At 35.6% G+C, this 20,646-nt stretch overlaps 1 protein-coding gene across 1 annotated transcript in view; it reads right to left on the reverse strand.

The window, feature by feature from the left end:
* The window catches only part of shank2b (SH3 and multiple ankyrin repeat domains 2b), a 971,122-nt gene that overhangs the window by 485,925 nt on the left and 464,551 nt on the right, over positions 1–20,646 (reverse strand). Inside the window, exon 14 of the mRNA XM_028793812.2 lies at positions 520–677. Within this exon, the coding sequence (XP_028649645.1) occupies positions 520–677 (158 nt within the window). The remainder of the gene's footprint in view (positions 1–519; positions 678–20,646) is intronic.

Consider the following 20,646-nt stretch of genomic DNA (forward strand, 5'->3'; position numbering starts at 1 on the left):
TTGGAATAGGGCTGTAACATAAAATAATCTAGAAAAAGTGATGCGCTATGAATACTTTCTGGATGCACTGTATTCAGGGACAATGTAGTGTTAATGAGTAACATACCATGTAAATCATTGGAATATAAACGGAAATAATATCCAGTCAAAATGTATAAACTCCATGAAGAAAGAACCTATTGCAATAATCAATCCAGGGTCTTTAGAGCTGAGATAGCAACATTAACCACTGTGGAATGGTGTTGGCAAAGATTATATCATGAATTAAAAGAAATAAAAATCCTGAATGCATAAATAATATAAATGTTTTCAGCTCACATAGTTTACAACTAATTTGTAAAGTGTGAATGCCCACAGTATATGTGTTCTGTAATAAACTGTCTTTCCTAATGCAGCATGAACATGTACTACACTAAGCTGGTTCAGGTAAGAAAATATGACAAATAAAGGAACAAATAATGCAATAATAGAATAACACACTTAAAATGTGGGTATCTGGCTAACATTAGGTCTACTAACCTTTTACCCGGTCTCCCTTGTATAGCGGTATCTCTCCATCTCCTTGTGGTTGATATGGCTTCACAACTATAAAATGCCTTCCTGGCACAGCACTGTATAGTTTACGCTTTGGTCCTTGAAAATCCAGGCCTGAAACTGTCTCCTTATTGGCATTAGGACTAAAAGGAAAAGACATATATAAATGTTAAAATTCAAAACATTGATGTGTAGAGATCTCTTGTGTTTTTAAATTTGAAAAGCCCTGTTTGTAGCATCTAAATAAAGTGACCAGGAATCAACAAGAACTTCAGTTTGCTATTTGTCAAATATACAAAGTCAACCACACTTGAATAAAGTCACTGAGTGGGCAATGATATTAAACATATTCTTGAACAGTGCAGTCAAACTCTTAAACTGGAAAACACCAAAAGTCATCCTTAGTGATTTAATCATGATTACTGAAGAAATATGGAATCAAACAGAACTACAATTAATCGAAAAAGCTTTTTAAATGGTTGTGAAGTTAACCAGGAAATTAAATAAAGTGTAGACATATTGACAATCGCAGTCACAGAGTTACAGATCATTTTTACAAATAAATCAGAGAATAGATTGATTTTGTTAGCTTTTTTGGCTGTAGGCATGTCTAGAACAAAACAGAGAAAATAGTAGAGTCATTCAAAGCAGTTGCTGAAAATATCAAAATAACATTAACTACATCATTAGTAGTACTAGGGTGTTGTACCGTGTTAGCCATTATGAATGTAGTGAAAAGTCAAGCAAAATGACACCTTTTATTGGCTAACTAAAAAGATTACAATATGCAAGCTTTTGAGGCAACTCAGGCCTTTGCTTGCCTGAAGAAGGGGTCCGAGTTGCCTCGAAAGCTTGCATTTTGTAATCTTTTTAGTTAGCCAATAAAAGGTGTCATTTTGCTTAAATTTTTCACTACATCATTAGTGTCAGACTTTCATGGGTCTTGAAGTGTATAGCTTCCAAAACATCAGTAACGTTCAAGGACATTTGTTCTATCAGATATTGATAGTTATAAAGATTTTACAAATCTATTTCTGATAGTTCAGACAAGGTTATCAAGAGTTCCCTTTCTCTTCTCATACTTTTTAGGGATTAAACATTTTTAAAATGTGGTGAAGCACTTGTTACTTGTTAATTAAACTACTTTTGCAGCTATAAGGCATTTTCCAAACAGTTAAAGAAAGTTGGAGTCCACTAGTTCATTCACTATTTTTTTTTCACAGAAATACACAAGCTGAGAGTCCTGTCTGCTTTATTTGTACACCAGAAGGAAGATACTGATGTCAGTGCACCAGAAGAACCCTTCAGTCTTTACTGAAAGTTTCTTATTCTGCTACAGGGATATGTGGACCCGGAGCCTATGTCAGACGTAAGGCTACAAGAGGTGAATCAAGAATGGCTGGACGACCAATCTTCCACAGGGCAGAATTAGTTAGTTCAACGTCACTTGAAAATCCAGAGAGCAATTTATACAGTATAGGTACTGGCATCAAAATATGTGAAACCTAACTTAATAAATGAAAGAGAAGGTATTGATCAAGAACTGAATATATAAATAAGACATAAACCACATGTTAACAGTCCTGTGCATTAAAGTGATGAACATTTAAAGTACAGTGTATGGTACTGCACTATATTTGTATTTGTTTGTATTTTTACACACAGGGTTCTTACAATAATATACTTATTGTATTTTTTTATAAACAGAAAGTGGTAATTAATGTAAATACTGGTCTGGAGCCATAAGTACAATTTCTAGGGCTATACAACATCAGGCAAAAAATACAGGGAAATCACAAATACAATTTGAACAAATGCCATTCATGCAGATAAATTAAACATTGAATATCAAGTCACAACAGCACAACAAAATATTTAAATGGCTCAATAGACATCTCTGAGAGGTACCCAATTCGCTAATATTTGTTTTGTTTAAGTGTGTTCGTATATAACGTGAGAACAATTTTATCTTAAGACTTCAAATGATTCGTACTGTTTGAGAATATTTTCAAAATGCTATGTTTAAGAAATTTCAATTAATCACATGCACCCTTCAACCAATACCTAGCAAGAGCACACTGATCAATTTTACAGCACTAGAACTGGAATCTGCTTTCCCTGACAGCTATTGAGCCAACACAAGCCCATTTGAGCCATGGTTTTAACTACATGAAGTTATAAAGTACTGTTATTTTTTAATATGACTCATTGTCAGAAAAATGTTTAATAAATAACAATGTAAGAACTGATTTTATGAAGTAAAAAATGTAAAATGCTCAAACTTTCAAATCCTTTAATTAAGTCTCTGAACACACATGAATGTTATGCCATCTGTACAATTCCTAACTCGTTTTATCCTTTCTTATTCCTTAATAAAACTCATATGCCTACAAAAAGCACAATTTGTTTTTGTCTGAAACATAACTTGATAAGCATGGTATAAAGAAAAATAGGCAGGGGAGGAAGGAGGGTTAAGTTGGAGCCCACAACTCATTGATAATCGTATTAAAATCCATGTGAACAGGGAAAAAACATACACACGCATTGTGGAGGAAACTATTGTCATAGAAAATAAAATGAAAAGTACCTGAAAGTAGAGAAACTTACTAAATTATACAATTTTTAGTTCCTCTAGCTTTTTCTGGGATTAGCTGTTTCTGGTGGTATCTCTTAAGCAGAAATTTTGAGGAATACTATTTTGCCTATGCAAAAAATAAATGCATCGATGTTTCACAGTTAACCAAGACGGGAATGAAAGGACACACAGGGACTGAGAAAACATCAGCACTATTTGGTGAGGGGCAGCCATGCCAGATGGAAGGGTGCATGTGTGAGAGAAACTCCCTAAATGTGCAACACCAGGACTAACAACTGAACTTTTGATGAAAACTGCTGTTATTTCAAAGCAGTGAAAAAGCAGGTATGTCTCTACATCTTCAGCTTTAAAAATTAACAGTGACACATAAATCTGATTTGCAGATCTGCTACCAACCTAATATGACCTCCTTTTTGAAATGAAGTCATTCTAGGCCAAAGTATAAACAGAAGGATATTATTTTTTGTTAACTATGTAGACAGATTGATAGGAATAATCAATATTAATACTTTGCTTTGTTTGCTCCAGTTAAGAAATTGAATCATTTCTTTAATTCAATATTTTGACGAGAAATTTATTTTAGTGTGTATTTTTGTTTTGCTACCTGTCTGTCTCATTCTGGGTGCTATGAAATGCAAGCCACCTAATATGCAGTGGCCTTTGAATGTTCCCTGGGATTGGAGCTACAGTACATAAGAATAGACTGAATTGAATACATCCGCTATTTTCACTCCTCTCCTCCCCCCCCCCCCATCTGCTCTACGCATATTTAACCATTATTAAATAGACACACATCCTCCCCTCCTAGCTCCCATCACATAAAAGCTTGTGAATAGAGCTCTTTGTTTCTCCATTAGTTACAACTGCATAGAGTAAAAAAGCACCAGATGTAAATTTTATTGCAGCTGTGAAGTTCCACAATTAGACCAAAATGGTAGCAACAAGTTTTACAAAAATAAGCAATTGTCTAACAATAGACCATCACAAGACAGTTAAAATATTTAATAAATCATTTCAAGTAGTGACAGGGCTAACGAAGCACAATCACGGTGCACTGAGGCATATATTAAAGCCACCACTATGCCTACTCACTGCAGACATCTCTCATATGACTTTACCAATAGCTGGTCAAAGAATGAATGTGTCATCCCACGAGGCAGCATTTTTAATTTCTGGAATGTTTGCATTTGTTTTTTGTGGCCAAATAAAAACAAAGTTGTGTGAGTACTTTTGTACTGTTATTCTGAGTTCGGCTTTTGTCTTAGTGTTTCGGAACTGGATGGTTGGATCTTTTTGCATCTAATGATGGTCTGACTACTGTCTGCTTAAGGACGTAGATTTAGACTTGTTCTATTTGCTCCCATTCAACACTGTTTCTTTCATGGTGTCCATAACAGGATAGCCTTTATTCACAAACAACAGGATTGTGAATGAGACCAATCAGTTAATGCACTGGTGAAAATGGCATTGTACTATGTAGTGGTAGTAAGGTGAAATGGGAGCCAAGTCCGTGATCAAAGCTGGCAGAATCCACTTTCTCATTTAGAAGTGAATGCGAACACAGGCAGGAGTTACCAAAAGTGTCATTTGTTAGGCGTTTAGACTCAAACAAGATATTTAAATAATCAAAATACCCTGTCCAAATAACTGTCTAGTTCAAATATCTAATTAAATTGTTTAATTTTAAATAATGAGTTTAAACACAATCCAAAAATTACCGCAGGTTTCATGCTCATTTTCAGATTCATGGTGGCCAATGATGACATTTAAATCTTTTTTGCGCAGTTTAATAATATGAGAGTGTTTTGCCAAAGAACAATTACTTGTGCATTTAACAGGGTTACTCACCTTATCCGATGTTTAGTATGGGCATGTAAATACACAAAGTATGAAAAGATTAAAATCTAAATTCATTAAAAATTATCTTAAGAATGAAAAAATGGTGAAGCTCAAAACAAAGAAATTTCCAGAGGGAAAAAAATAGAAAAAATTTCAAAGATCTGGAACTGAACTACAGAAGTGATATAAAAGATATAAAAAGTGAACTGAATTAACTCAAAAATAAAAAATACAGTGGGACCTCGGGTCATGAACGTCTCGTAACATGTACAAATCGTGTTACGACCAAAAAGTTCGCCAAACTTTTGCATCTATTCACGATCACACACTCGGGTGACGAACAAGCCAGTTTCCCTTCCAGTTCGTACGCGCTGATGATTTCCGCACATGTTCAGTCTTTCCCTGTACAGTACATTGTTCTCGGTCAGACGTGCAACGCGCAGAGGGACACTACCTCAAAACTGTAACCTCCTCTTCACCCAGCTTCGTGCTCACTTCCTTCATGCCAGAACTCCACTCATGCAAGGTTAGTTTTCTTGGTTGTTTATGGTTAGTTTTTGCATAAATTAAGGATTTTTCATTTTTTTCCTTGTGCTTAAAACTCATTAAAAAAAAAGTGTTTACAGCGAGCGGTTCGTAAGGCTATAGCGTGAACTCTTGCAATTTTAGTTTTCTCTGTTCAAGGTTTTCTCAATGTTATTCAATGTTTTTACATTTAGTTTACTATTACACTGTGCATTCTATGGTATAATTAACTTTTTTTGTGCTTAAAAATCTTTAAAAAATATATATTTACATACAGTTCGTACGGTCCGAAACGGATTAATTGCATTTACATACAATCCTATGGGAGAAATTACTTCGGGTCACGACCAAATCAGGTTGCGACCAGAGTTTTGTAACAAATTACGGTTGTGACCCGAGGTTCCACTGTACATAATTAAGCAATCCTAACAACAACCCTAAGACTCAAAAACCGACCACACACCTCTATCAATCAACAATTTTCTTTTTCACCTCTTTCAAGAGGTATTGTTACTGTTAACGGTTATCATTATTTCTTATGATTTTAACTTTATGAGAAACCTGAAAATTATTCATAAAATTATTTTTGTTCATTATTGTTATTAACTCCAATAAACCACCTCACTACAACAAAGGGCAGCACCAAAATGAGCAAATGAACATGGTTACAAGAACTGGTATTTCAACAGCATTCTACCTAGTCCTGAGGTAGCTGTGGTCCTAATGACCATAGCACTTTAGGAGCTCATTCAATCAGATGCTCCATCCCAATGAACAAGGAAAACAACACAGGATACCATGGACCAATCTGCTACACTAACAATGTAGGGACTATAATGGGGAATATACTATTAGGAGCTAAAGACAGATGGTGGGAATAGGCAAGTCATAAATAGGGAAAAAAAAAACAGAAAAAAGTATCAGCTATTAAGAGACTCAGTATTATCAGAAACACTTCAGTATAATGTCTCATGAAATATAGCGTGTGTGTACGGTATTTGTATGTTGGGTCGTGGTCTAGATAAGTAAATTCTCAAAATGTGACTGCTGCCCCCAGAATAGGTCTGTGTTTTAAATATCAGAAAAAACACAGGCAATATTATTATACTAAAATAAAATACATACCTGTACATTAGTTTCTTTTTTGTCTATAAACTATAACAACAACCATTCAAATGCATTTATGTCTAATAGCGAGAAGACAGTGAAGGGAGAAAAATTAAATGACTTAATGCAGCCCATGAAGTATACAGGTTTTAATCAGAATATTTTGAAATTAGTAGTATTTTTAATAACCACAATCATCAGCACCACTGCATATGTATATAAGAAAAACTCATAGAATCCATATAATGGGTTAGAATTATTTTTTTCTCTACATTTGGTAGAAATCACAGACGGATTTGCACGGTTTTGCGTTTTATTTGATTGGAATCCTGGCAGATTCATAAGCCGCTGCTATAACAATTGCCATCCAGATAAATACACTCATTCTGTTATAATTTACTGGCCAAAGTAGCCGCCGTTGCCTGGGTGTATTTGTAGAATGGGTTATGGAAAGAAAAGCAGAAGTTTGTGCATTTTTTTAAATGGTGACCTGCTAGTTGATCCACCTGTCATTCACTCTGCCTCTCCACCAATGTCTCTGCTCTCGTGAGTTTTGCGTCCAATTGGGATTCCTCAATAGAAGTAATTCCTTGCTGGGCTGTAACCATGAATGCAGTCAAGTCTGACTCGTAATCTTAATTCAAGGCAGGCAGTTCGTAGTGCTTAAATTATGAAGAAAAGCTGACAAATTAGATAGCAAACAACAACCCTTTGTTTCTCTAGCCTGCTCACCAAAATTCTGAATTATTACCTGCTTCTTGTCTCTACCAATTTTTTTATCAGCTTCTCCCTTACCATATTTGAAACACAAAGAAACTGGGCAGCCAGTGATGCAGATATTAGATTTTCTGCCTCATACACATTCCTTTATAAAATCCCGCAGCCAGTTACTATCCATGTGGAATTTGCATATTCTCTGGGTAGAGTAGTTATTCATCCTTATCCTTACAGGTCTGCATCTTAGGTTAACTGCTGATTCCAAATTGCCTCTGGGAAAGTCTGAGTGTATGTGATTTGCAAGAGTAGGTCATACAATGTACTTATGCCCCGTTCAGTGCTGCTTCGTGCATTGTGCCTTATGCTGCCAGGATAGGGTCCTACACTCTCCAGGACCATGGGTTATATTAGGTGGGCATGAATTTGCTAGGCAATGCTGTAATAAACAAAGAATGAAACAAACATAGCAAAAAAGGTTAGAGAGAATGTCCTCCCACCTGTCTACTAAACCTCAGGAAGTACGTTCTGGAAAAAAAAGTTTTTTGTTTTCTTTTTCTCTATTTTTTTAAATAAAAACTGTGAACAAGAACCAAGTAATGATGAAGTTGTTGCACATTTTTTATGTTCTGAATTGATATTTTACTGTTTTAAGTTAGGCTAAAGTTAATTGAAAAACATTTTTCTAATTATAAGTAATTATAGTCATTGGTTTCTTTCTTGCTTATCAAAAGCTTTTGTCTCTTTCCTTCATTTCTTTTCTTCAATACTTTTATCATTACCAAAAACACAGCTGCCTGAAAATTTGCACATTATAACTATGACCACAACTATAATTTAATTTGCTTTACCAAACCTCCACTGACCAACAACTGTTTCTCTGTATTCCGCATATATGGAATTGTGAACACCTTAGAATTTTATGTACAGCATTTTTGGTAATATAAATATTGTTATTAATACATTTTATTAAGATATGACCTTACCCTTGTCCAAATCACTTCACTGATACTAGTTTGGCTTATGTTCCATAAACTGATGTATGAATGATGTAATATATTTAAACGCATTACAGTAAGCAGCATTTTTACTTATGCATTTATCATAAGCTGAGTCCTCTACTTTTCTCTCTGTATACCTCACTGGGCTCTATCATCCAGTCCCATGGATTCTCTTATCAGTGCTACATTGATGATACACAGTTGTACCCATCGTTCCCTCCCGAGGACAACACAATATCAACTAGAGTCACTGCATAACTTACTTATATCTCTTCCTGGATGAAGGCCCACCATCTATAACTCAACCTGGCATAAACTGAGCTTCCTGTGATCACTGCCAGCCAGTCTGTTCAACTATCCATCTTTGTAGAGCTTGCCCCACTGTCGCGAACATCTGGCAAGTCAGTACACAACCTTGAGATGGTGATTAATGAGCAGCTAACTTTTTCTGAGCACATTTCTACTCCTTCATGTTAATGCAGGTTCATGCTGTACAACATCCACAAGATCAGATCTTATTTGACGGAATATGCAGCACAACTTCTGCTCCAGGCTTTGGTCTTGTTGCGTCTGGACTACTGCAACTCACTTCTGGCAGGAGTACCTGCATGTGCTATCAAGCCAATGCAGGTGGACCAGAATGCAGCCGGCCATCTTGTATTTAATCACCTGAGACAGGCTCATGTTACTCTTCTCTTAAGGTCGCTACATTGGCTCCATGTTGCATCACGCATTAAGTTCAAATCAGTGATGCCTGCCAACAGAGCAGTCAATGGGTCAGCACCTGTGTATATGGAGACATTGATGAGGTGCTATGCCCCTTCTCGCACACTTTGGTCTGCCAGTGAACAGCGTCTGGTGATGCCGCCTCTGTATGGCATCAAATCTCAAATCTGTGTAGTTCCTAGTTGGTGGAATGAGCTGGCCACCTCAATTTCTACTGCTGACTCCCTCAATGTACTTAAGAAACAATTGAAAACCCATCTGTCCTGTGAATTTCCCATCGGGATTAATAAAGTATCTATCTATCTATCTATCTATCTATCTATCTATCTATCTATCTATCTATCTATCTATCTATCTATCTATCTATCTATCTAATATCTGTCTAATGGATTGAGAAGAAGGAACAAAGAATGCTCTATGATCCTTCTTATTATTGGTTCATTTGTTGCCACATTAAATTTAACTGCTTTATAGATTGTTAATCTATGTTTGTCAATTTATTAGTTACTACATTTTTTCACTTATGACAATCAACTTGTGTTACCTGTCCTACCACACTTGCTCAATTATGTTTACCACTTTTTAAGTCACTTGTAATGTAATGTAAATATGTGTAAGCGTACCTCTCTCATAAGATGTGTGCAGGATAATCATCAATTAAGCTAAAAAAAAGTTAGAATCAAAAGAATACATCAAACATGTCATGATTTTGCAGTATTGAAACAAATTATAGCTCTGCTTCAATTTACAATTTTAACATTTGATAATTACACTTTTTATAGTATAAACCTATTTACCGAACAAAAATATTGTTTTTGAAAGTAGTAAATGCTTTTGCCAAAAATTTCTTTAAAACAAAATTTGGAAATGAAAAAAAATTATTCTTTCCATAAATAAACATTTTGTGACTTTATTTTTTATCAAAAGCAATCCATGTGATTCCCTCACAATTCTCATGACTTTCCCAGTTTGGATTCGGTGTCTTTGTTGACTGCACATCTGCGAAGCACTAATAAGGTCTTATTAGCACTATCATACAACTGACGAGTGGGTTTTTCCCTTTCACATAATTATTATTCAGTGTTTACACAACAATTCCAAAGCTACCTGCACAAACATAATCATTTATTTGTCAAAAATACTTAATTCTATGAGTAAATTGAGCAATAAAAAAACAAACAGCTCAGAGCACTTTGTAAATTTTGAGACATACATCTTTTTCAAAGAAAAAAATCACATATGAATGTGAAGTGGATTTTAATGTATATCAAACAGAGCAATCGTCGTCAAGTCTAGTGCTCCTTGTTGGAAAGAGAAGGTGACATGTTATGAAAAGCCTTCAAGCTTTAGCACTCAATAAAGAGCACTCAAATGCTAAATTATAGTATTATCAAATACTGTAGAGCAGAAACATATACAACATTCTCAAAATCCACTTACTTCAATTCAGGCCGAACACCATCTTATACTATTGGGAACAAGGCAGGTAAGGGCCCTGGTAGGGGCGCCAGTCCATTGATGGGCCCACTCATTCACACATCCAAGAAGGGTTCATTTAGATTTGACAGTCAACCCAATCAGGCACATTTTTGGGGCTGGGGATGTGGGAGGAAAAAACAAGCGTACACAAAGAAACACACACACTACAAATACAGAAATTTACACATGACAAACAAGCACAACGTTCAAATCCTGGAAGCAGGTTGTTTGTGGCAGCAGTGCTACCCACTGCTCCATCGTGCTGCTTGCTCTTAAAGAAACAGTATGTGATTTTGAATGTTTATAAGAAATAAAAAATCATGTGAAAAGCTATCTTCACAAACCAGTATGAAAGGCATGATTTTCTTCTTTACCAAAATGGCTTTTTAATATCTATTTAATTTCAATGCTCACTACAACAAACAATATCACAATAAACACATTGTGCATACGCTCCTTATAATCTGAATTTATCTTATGAGCTGTAAATGATGGTATTGCCCTCTTTGATTTTAATGAAGGAGGATTCACAGCTGCAGCTGGCTATTTGACTTTTCAGATTCTGATGCTTCTATTTTGTCCTATTCCTAGAATCGCTGGGTTGGGGTGCAGCAAGACAGTACAGGCAATTAAATGCATTCATGAACGTGTCTGATTAAGGACTCAAACTATGTTATTAAAGTGTCTGACTGTCTTAATTCCAGACAGCAACTGTTATAAGATTAAACTGTGCAAAGCAACCAAGGTTTGTAGAAAATGCAATACAATATTTTATGAAAGACTTCATAAAAACAAAGCTTATCTTAAAATTACAATTAATTGCAAAGCAACATATTGATGTCAGTAATGTACACACTTAACACAAAGCTAAAGTTTGCATTTGCATGATTTCCATTAAAATTCAAATAAAAAAAAATGTCACACTTCAACTTCAAGTGATCAATATTTTATTAAATATGCTCCTCCATATCAATGGGATGCTTGTAAAATCAAATACAAATAACTCATTCACTGATAATAAATGTATAATAGGGAGAGTGTAACATGAAAGACATCATGAAAGAGGTTAAGAATTAAATGTTAAAATTAACAGGCAATATAAGGAAAAGCATTTTAACAAAAGTGTAACAAGGAACAAGGATTTAACAAGGATTTCGGCAATGACTTGAATGTTAGGTCCATTGGATTTTAACACACACATACTTTGAATGAAATGACTGGATGCAAATAAATTATAAGAATGACAGCTACAAAGAACTTTGTCCAGGGCCCACAAAGTTTGATAAAGCAAATAAAACATAAGCAAAACAATTATGACAAATAATTTACATGTAAACATGCTTACCTCAAGCTCTTATTAAAACAGAATTTGACGCAAAGAAATTCTCTAGGTCACACTTAGTGCTTAGGACCATTATTTCTTTAGCTACTTCAGGATATGACACAGTTTTGCAATCTCCCTTAAACACATGGAATACTGGTAAGGGCAGGGCAATGGGTAATGCTGCTGCCTGAAAGCCATTATAATCTTGGGTCAGAATAATGTCTGTGTGGAATTTGCATGTTCTCCTAATGCTTCCCAGGAATTTTCACCCACAACCCAAAGTTAACTGTCTTAAAGTTGTTCTGTGACCCATCTCTCCTCGTGTTCAGTCCAATATGCTTTAGGTTTCATGATTATGAGCATGTGTATAATTCTAGAAGTAACTACTAATAATATTTTAGCAAAAGGCAAGCCTTATGAACGTTTTGAGCCTATGAATAGATATCAAATGTGGATTATGGGAAACAAGTAAGGAGAGATTTTTTTTTTTTTTTGGAGTGTTACCAATAGGTAACACAATTTTACCAGAAGCATTCCTGGGTCCTGCCTCACAGTCAGAGTCAGTGTTGAGAAGCAGGAAGCAACACTAACCTGGAAAGTGGAAGGAGTAAAAAGACATCCAACTTGTCCTGGGATTGTGTGATTATTGGCTGTAAGACACGGTGTGTAATAAAAATTCTTTTATTTGAACCTGGGACTGTGTTGGGCATTTCTGTGTCTGTTTGGGGTCTCAGTGGACTGTCAAGTTTCTTTGGAGGGCTTTAATTCCATTTGAGCCTGCAAGGCCTGAGGCAGGCCAGTGGATTTGACTTTAAGCACCATTGGGGTGAGGCCTTTCCAGACAAGCAAAGGAGGCCTGGCCTGACCAGTAAAGCCTTTTAATAAAGCCTTTGGGTGGCCTTACACCACTGATTTGCCATGTTTGTGTCTCCAGATCCTAACAAAAATAACTATCCAATCAATTGACAACTTCAGACAGTAATTTTTCGAGTCAGAGATGGAATATGGAAAACTTTTTTAGCATACTAAGGACTCATTTATACTTCACGCTCAGAACGCGTACGCGCCCGCATCATGGCCGCCACGCGTTCTGAGCGTTCATTTGATGCGTCCTCTGAGCAGGTCCTCAGAAATTAACGCGATGCGTGTGCAAGTTGTAGTACCAGCAAAAAGTCGGGGGGCACAGTGTGCAAAAAGTTGGAATGTGACATCAGAGTCTCTGTTTACTATCTACATGTGACAGAAAGCCGCTTTGCGGATACTATGAGATCGGTGTGCGCACTTCGATATTTGATAAATGGTTCGATGTGGTGAAGTAAAATGCCGACATACAGATGTATTCATGGTGCTTTTATATTCAAGTGTCATATATTCCTGATCGTAATGATACGATACGTTTTAAAATTCTCACATACCGTCTTCTGTGCCATCTTTTTTTCTAGGGCTTCCTTTGCTACTGACAGCAGCAAATCGCCAGTGATAGATCGGCACAAAGAGCACATTAAATGTATGATATTCCAACTCTCTGCACATTTAGAATCCTTAGATTTATACTTGATATCACTTTCATGATGAAAAGCATTAAAGTATGTATATTACATTTTACAGATAAATCGGTAATTTCGTTTAAATAATGAATACTGTTAATAATTACACACATGGGGTGATACAATGGCGGAGCATTAGCGCTGCTATCTTGCAGGGAGTCACGTTGCTGATATTCCCTGCCTGGAGTTTACACATTTTCCTGCTGGGTTTCCTTCCAAAGATATGCAGATTTGGGGATTTGGTGCCGCTAAAATGACGCTAGTGTATGTGTGTGCTTGTATTCACCTTGCGATGAGCCAAGGCATCATCCAGGGATTGTTTCTCACTCGTGCCCAATGCTTGCTGGAATGGACACATCCCTGGATTTAATCAATAAACATCCTTTTCAGAGATAATGCGGTAAGGTGTCATTGGAATTTAATGTGTGTTCTACGCAATTCACAACACAGAGAAGCCGAACATTTTCTCACCGTGATAATATCTCGCACTGCCACCTGGCGGATTCCTCCAGATTTACGTAAAGTACGCGTGCAAGTATAAACACTTCAACGCTTGTGTAGCAGGAGCATCCGCTGCAGCATGCGTCGCGTGAAGTATAACTCCGGCCTAAGAGCGACTGTCACAGATGTTGATGAACGAGGACGGTATTTTCCATGTTTAAAGACATGTGGGAGATGTTTATAGTTTGAGGTAATCTGTCTTTAGCAGTGTATTCAAGAGCTGAAGTCATTTTGATCGTTTTTTTTTTTTTGCTGCGTTGTCTGTGTCTTCTATGCTGCAGTTTGTGCGTTATTATTAGATACTGTAGATAGATACTTTATTAATCCCCAAGGGGAAATTCACATACGCTAGCAGCAGCATACTGATAAAAACAATATTAATTACAAAGTGATAAAAACACAGTGCAAGTTAAAAAGTACAAGGTGGAGAGTACGAGGCAGGTATAACAGTCAATAACATTGTATAATGTTACCGTTTACTTTTATTATCTTCATTATCATTATTGTTGTTGTTCTTTTCATTGCTGGATTGTGTAGTTCATCAGATGTTAAGACAAAACATTGCTAATATGAGAAAATAATGTTATGCATAATTGGCCAGACATATTGAGTCAGAGTGTTCGTAAGTCAGAGTCTGTATTCTTTAAAAAAATGCTGCCCACTCCCCAAATTTTGTCATCCTTGGGGATCACCTAGTTCACATAACTAATAAAGCCTTTCAGCTATAAATTTTTAAAATTGATTTTGTCTGATACATTCTGTATATCTAATATGGCACTTCTGTTTTCCTGTTTTATTAGTATAATTTTAAGATATATTCCACATCAAATAAGCAAAAAATGCTTAATTGAAATGTTTGGTGTAACCAATTTTGGGTTTGAGCAAGATCAATAGTAGTAAACAGGTTTGTAATCAACAAAATAACCTCAGTGTAAGGCTCCTGTGAAATGCAATCTTTTAACTGTCCAAACTTGTACCACAAATTTAGCGAATAATACACCATTTCTGTAGACTTGTAAAACTTGCTGATGCAACTAACAATTTGCAAGTGAAGTGGCAGAGTAGGTTGAAGGATTTTGCATATGATTCATATACATTATAACATCATTGTAATTATCAGCATTTGTGTTATATGAGAAAACTTGGAATCACTCCCACTGTCTCATTACAGATTTCACAATATGATGCAGAATTTTTAAACCTAATACATACGTAACATATTCTCACAATGACAGAAAATAAAATAAACAATTTCCATCTGCCTTTACACATACAATACAGTGTTAAATTATTACATTATCAATCAAAAAGGATTCTACTTTAATGAATCAAAACCAATATACAACTTAAAACAGGCATTGTGTCAGGAAACAACAGCTTTTTTTTAGTGCGACTTTCCCCTTTCCATTCACTTCACAGCTCCATCTGCACAGCACATGTCAATGCCATGTCTTTTTCCTCTCTAAGCTTCCCCTCCTTCACTCATCACTCCACTCTATTGATCAGTGGTACTGTTTGTCTGCACTGCTCACGGGCTCTGCTGGAGACCTTCATTTGCATAAATCGGCATGGCACATACAGGCTGTTGAGCGGCTGCTCCTCTTTATCTTCAGGGTTCTGTCGGTGCTGTACAGCACGTTAGCACAGTGTACACAGTACAATATCGATATAGACAAAATCAACAAAAAAAAAACCACAAGGGTCATCTAATTTTATTTTCTCTATAAAGTCACAAAATTTCAATTAAAGTCTTTTGGGGTATTTAGTTTTTCTATTGGGAGGGGGTTTACATCTAAATATTGATGTATTTTCTATCCAATACCTTCTGGCCTAGTTCTGCAACTTTGCCAAATTTCAACTTTTAAACCTAAAGGTAAATAGTGTTTTTTTTGATGAGTAAGTAAGTGAGTAAGGCAGTTAGTCAGCCAAATATACACTATATACAACTATATACACACACTCACACACAAACATACACACATACATATATATATATATATATATATATATATATATATATATATATATATATATATAGATATATATATATATATATATATATATATATATATATATATATATATATATATATATATATATATGCACGCACAAATATATTGTTTGAATGAACGGTGTCCAAAAATATTAAGAAAAAGAAAGGTTACCTAAATTGAGGAATATAACTTTTATACCATTAACAATGATGTAGCAGGGTGGCACATAGACCAGACCAATGTCAATTGGAAGTTGTGGGTTTTTCTAACATCAACTGGCTGTGGATGTGTAAATGAGTGCACACTACAATGAACTAATGAGCCATCCATGGTTCCTGCCTTGTGCCCTAGCAACCCTGAATTGAATTAAGCAGGTTTAATATTGGATAGATAATTTTATACCTTAGAAGTACCGGTATGATTAACTGATGAATTAAATTTTTACAATGCGTAGAAAAATATGAAATGTTTATCTGGAAAATATTAAAGGAAAGCAAGAAAAATGAGAGTAAATGGAAAGTTTGTAGAAAAAAGGGAGGGACTATCAAAGAAAATATGCAAGCTAACTGCAGAAAAAGAACACAAAGGGATGAATTGTCTAAAATTCAGGAAGTGATTCCAGGAAATTCAGCACTATATAAAAGAATACTAGTTTGAAATCCTAAATATCCAAAGGAGGAATGTACAGATTACTCAAAGGCATGGGCAATGTCTAGCAACAAATTTAGGAATATTTTTGGGGACTAGAAAATAACTGAGGAAATGAAAATAAGGTATAGCAAAAAAGGAATTTCAGAGATTAGGAAAGAGAATGTGGATATTGATAAATGTGTCAAAGGAGACAATATGAGTGGAATAAACACAAACTTATGGAATTAAAAAAGGGTACTGCTTACAGGAATTCTGGAGGAAACTAATAAAGAAATCAGGGATTATGCAATAAAGAAATTAGAAAAAAAAGAATGGTTTGATTTGGAATTCCTATAAATCAGACTAAAGAGTAGCTCTTTTAAGTAGTGTGAAACTACAAAAGATGATTTGGACTGAGTTCTAATTAAGAACAAAGTGGTATTTTTTTTTGAATCAGCCATTTTCTTAATGTCAAAACTTAGATTTATTTCTGTAATGTGATCTCTCCTTAACCCTTAGAAGCATGATAGTTAAATATTGATTTTGTCTTTCATCTTATAATTGGCACTAACTGAACTCATCCAAGAATTCGTAGAGTTGTGGAGGCCAATTGTCTGATGCAAAACATTAAATAGGTTCAAAAGATAATATTAATCAAAGTTAAACTGAAACTGTGGATTTTTTTTATATTAGCAGAAAAACAAAAAGCTAAGAAGTGTTTTGGGATGATAAAATCAATGCAGCACAGAAATAATAGAAATAGTAAACTATAACAGCCTATACAGTTGTTTGATCTAAAAATGTTCTTTTTTTAATATTATGCACAATATTTAGGTTGAAAAATCTGGTGTGCCATCGATAAACACCCAAGTGATTATTAGAATAAACCATTGCCAAAGAACACATTTAAAATAACCTTATTTTAGAAATATTAGTAGGGATATTTCTTCTTCTTAAGAACACAGTGCTATGTCATCTAATTTAATAATTTGCACTGAAATAATTGTATAGCACTAAGAACATGACATAACGCAACATTCTCAGACCTTTTCAACCCAAATCAGAACTGTGGGGCCTGGAGCCTACCCTTGAAGCACTTAGTGCAAGGCAGGAAGCAGCTCAGGAAAGGGCACCAGCCTCATTTGAGAGTTGGAATTAATAACTATTAAGTATGAATACAGAACACATATCTCCCATATTACTCTGTTGTATTGTAATTGGTTATTAGTGTGCAAATGAATTGTAATTAATATGATTAATAATATTAGCAATCTGCGGTGGGTTGGCACCCTGCCCCGGATTGGTTCCTGCCTTGTGCCCTGTGTTGGCTGGGATTGGCTCCAGCAGACCCTCGTGACCCTGTGTTCGGATTCAGCGGGTTGGAAAATGGATGGATGGATGGATGGATATTAGCAATATAAAATATTATTTCAGTTTTATTTACTATTTGCCATTAAGATATGATATTTCTGTGCAGTTCAATCTAATAACTTATGCTTACCTTTATTATTGTTACTTTTTGATACTGAATGTTCTGCTTCTCTGACAAAATGTAAAATTAGACAAAGGTCAACTGACTGAATATATAACACTTTTTTTCTTTTTTACTAATGCCATTTATTGAAAGAATTAATGTTATTTACTATCACTTGGAATTATGTGAAAAAGCAGGTGCTCACTTACATTTAATCTGCAATAACTGCAACCAAATACTTTATAATTCAAAACCAGTCATCCACATCGACTCTGTCTTGTAGAACTGCTTTAGTTTGAAATATTGGTGGGTTTTTAACAAAAAATGGCTTTTTTTCGGGTCCTGGCTTGGCCAGTTTTTCTGTTTGAAATTATTTCTTGCTGCATGGTCTAATACACTTCAGCTTCAGATCATGGATGGATGACTAGATATTCTCCCTAGGAATTTTCTGATACTAAACAGAATTCATGGTGCCTTAATTTACAGCATGTCATCCAAGTCCTTAGGCAGCAAAATATCCCCACAGCATCAAAGTATGAGTGATATAATGTTCTTCCAAAAATCTTGACTATTATCCAGGTGCTTCTTAATGAAGGAGAGGCAGTAAGTTATTCTCTTCTTGGCGAGCTGTGATTTCCACCTTGCTACTCTCCAATGAAGCTCACTGTTTTCCAGTGTCTATTTAATTTTGTAGTCACAAAAACTGAACTATGATCAGGCAAAGGAAGCCTGATTGATAAGCGCGTGTGAGAGAAAATTGAGCATGCTTGCAATCAAGTTAAAAGAACTGAACAGGTTTTATAGCCATCCATCCACTAATTCAGGGCAGGATCGCCGGGCGTATGGAGCCTAACCCAGCAAATATTGGACTCAAAACAGAAACAATCATAGGGCGAACACATCCAAACAGCCCAAACACAAACGCTAGGGCCAATTTAGCAACATCAATCCCCTAAATTTAATCACATTGAAGTTTAATACAGATGATTTAGCACAGGCAGAGTGTTAGTACAGAGCTATCATTCCTGCCTCACAGTGCAATTTCTGTATGGAATCTGCATATTCTTCCCATGTATTTATCAACTTATTGGTATTATTATTGATAATTAGTTTGTGGCATTTCAATCTGTTTCCTTGTGGTTGGCCTGTATCACACACTTAGCCCTTTCGTTATTCTAAAAGTGTGATGTGCAGGTGGCTTGGCTCCTTCAGAAACTTAAGGCTTTTATTAAAAATACACTGCAGTGTAGGCAGTTTAGATTTGATTTATTGTTATGTGTATCAAGTACAATGAAACTCTTATGTGCACTCTTCACCGTCATGCCGCTACTTAATGTGAATCTCCCCAGACTATGCCAAACAATACCACAGACTATAACAGGTGAAAAGTGGGTGCTATCCAGGAAAAATAATTATATTACATGAGCCTGCATACTGTATGTCTGTTTTTACAAGCTATGGCAGAACATAAACTCTGAAGAAATAGAACTGCAGACGCAAAGGTACAGTACTGTAATAAGAAGAAAACAGCCTGGTTAAATTTGGATGGGGTGGGTTGTCATAACTCCATCCACGGCGCCTGCTGCATGTAGACAAGTGAGCAAGAAATGGATCCTTACCTCAAGGAAACAGTATTCAGAATGTCTGATAAAATTTATTATTTTCTGTTTACTTTAGTTGTCACATGCATGACTCAGAAACACAGAAGGCACATTTTCTTAAATTGAAACATTTGCTGCTTCAAAGTGGATGCGTTTGGTAAGATGTAAAGCATTTCTTTATATGTGAACTCTGGTACCCATCAGCTCCATTATAAAAAGCAAGAGTGGCCTATTAATTTTCTTAAATTTAGAAAATATGCTTAATTTTAAAATGCAATTTCAGTAACTTTGACATGAAAAACACCAAATGTATCCTTTAATAAAGAGCCAATGATAGTTATTGGGCTACTCTGCTATATTCTGTCAGTGAAACTGCTCAGATGCACCTGCTAACACAGTCTCCTTCTCTGCATGCTTTTACTACATGGGGTAGTTAATGCAAGCCAAAGTGGGATGCAATATCAAAGAAGAGCAATGGTAGCAGGATAGAGAATGTTTAATGGTGGTGGTGGGTCTGGCTCTGGTTTTTGGATCATGAGGGTGCAGGTGAACCCTTGATGAGCTTTTGTTAATAGAGGGTATGATGGGATCCAAACAAAATGCAAATGCAAATAAAAACTGACTTTTATCAGCACAGCATATGCAACTATGGGCAGGCTAGTGCAAGTCTGAGGGTGCTGTTATAACCTCATAAGCCCCTATCTCTTTGTCTTTCTCTATATTTTTTAATGTATGTATATAAGCATGCTTTTTAAATTAATATAGATTTAACAATTATCTGTCATAGAGAATCAGAGAAAGAGAATCTTGGCAAATGGCAAGTGTTTCCAAAAATTTTATTTCTAGAAATTAAATTCAGTCAATTACTGCTGTTTTAACTGCATTGTAAAGAATGACATTGATATCTGCACCCAAACCTGACCCTAAAACATACAATCATTAAGAAAATAATCCATCAATAAGGCTTCTTTCACTCTCTCTTTCTCACTTGCAACTACTCAAGCACGTGCTGCGTTTGCCTGAAAAGGCATGTGATGATGTAAGCAGTGCTACA

This window comes from Erpetoichthys calabaricus, chromosome 2 (genome assembly GCF_900747795.2).
Source record: "Erpetoichthys calabaricus chromosome 2, fErpCal1.3, whole genome shotgun sequence".
In the NCBI taxonomy this organism is placed as follows: Eukaryota; Metazoa; Chordata; class Cladistia; order Polypteriformes; family Polypteridae; genus Erpetoichthys; species Erpetoichthys calabaricus.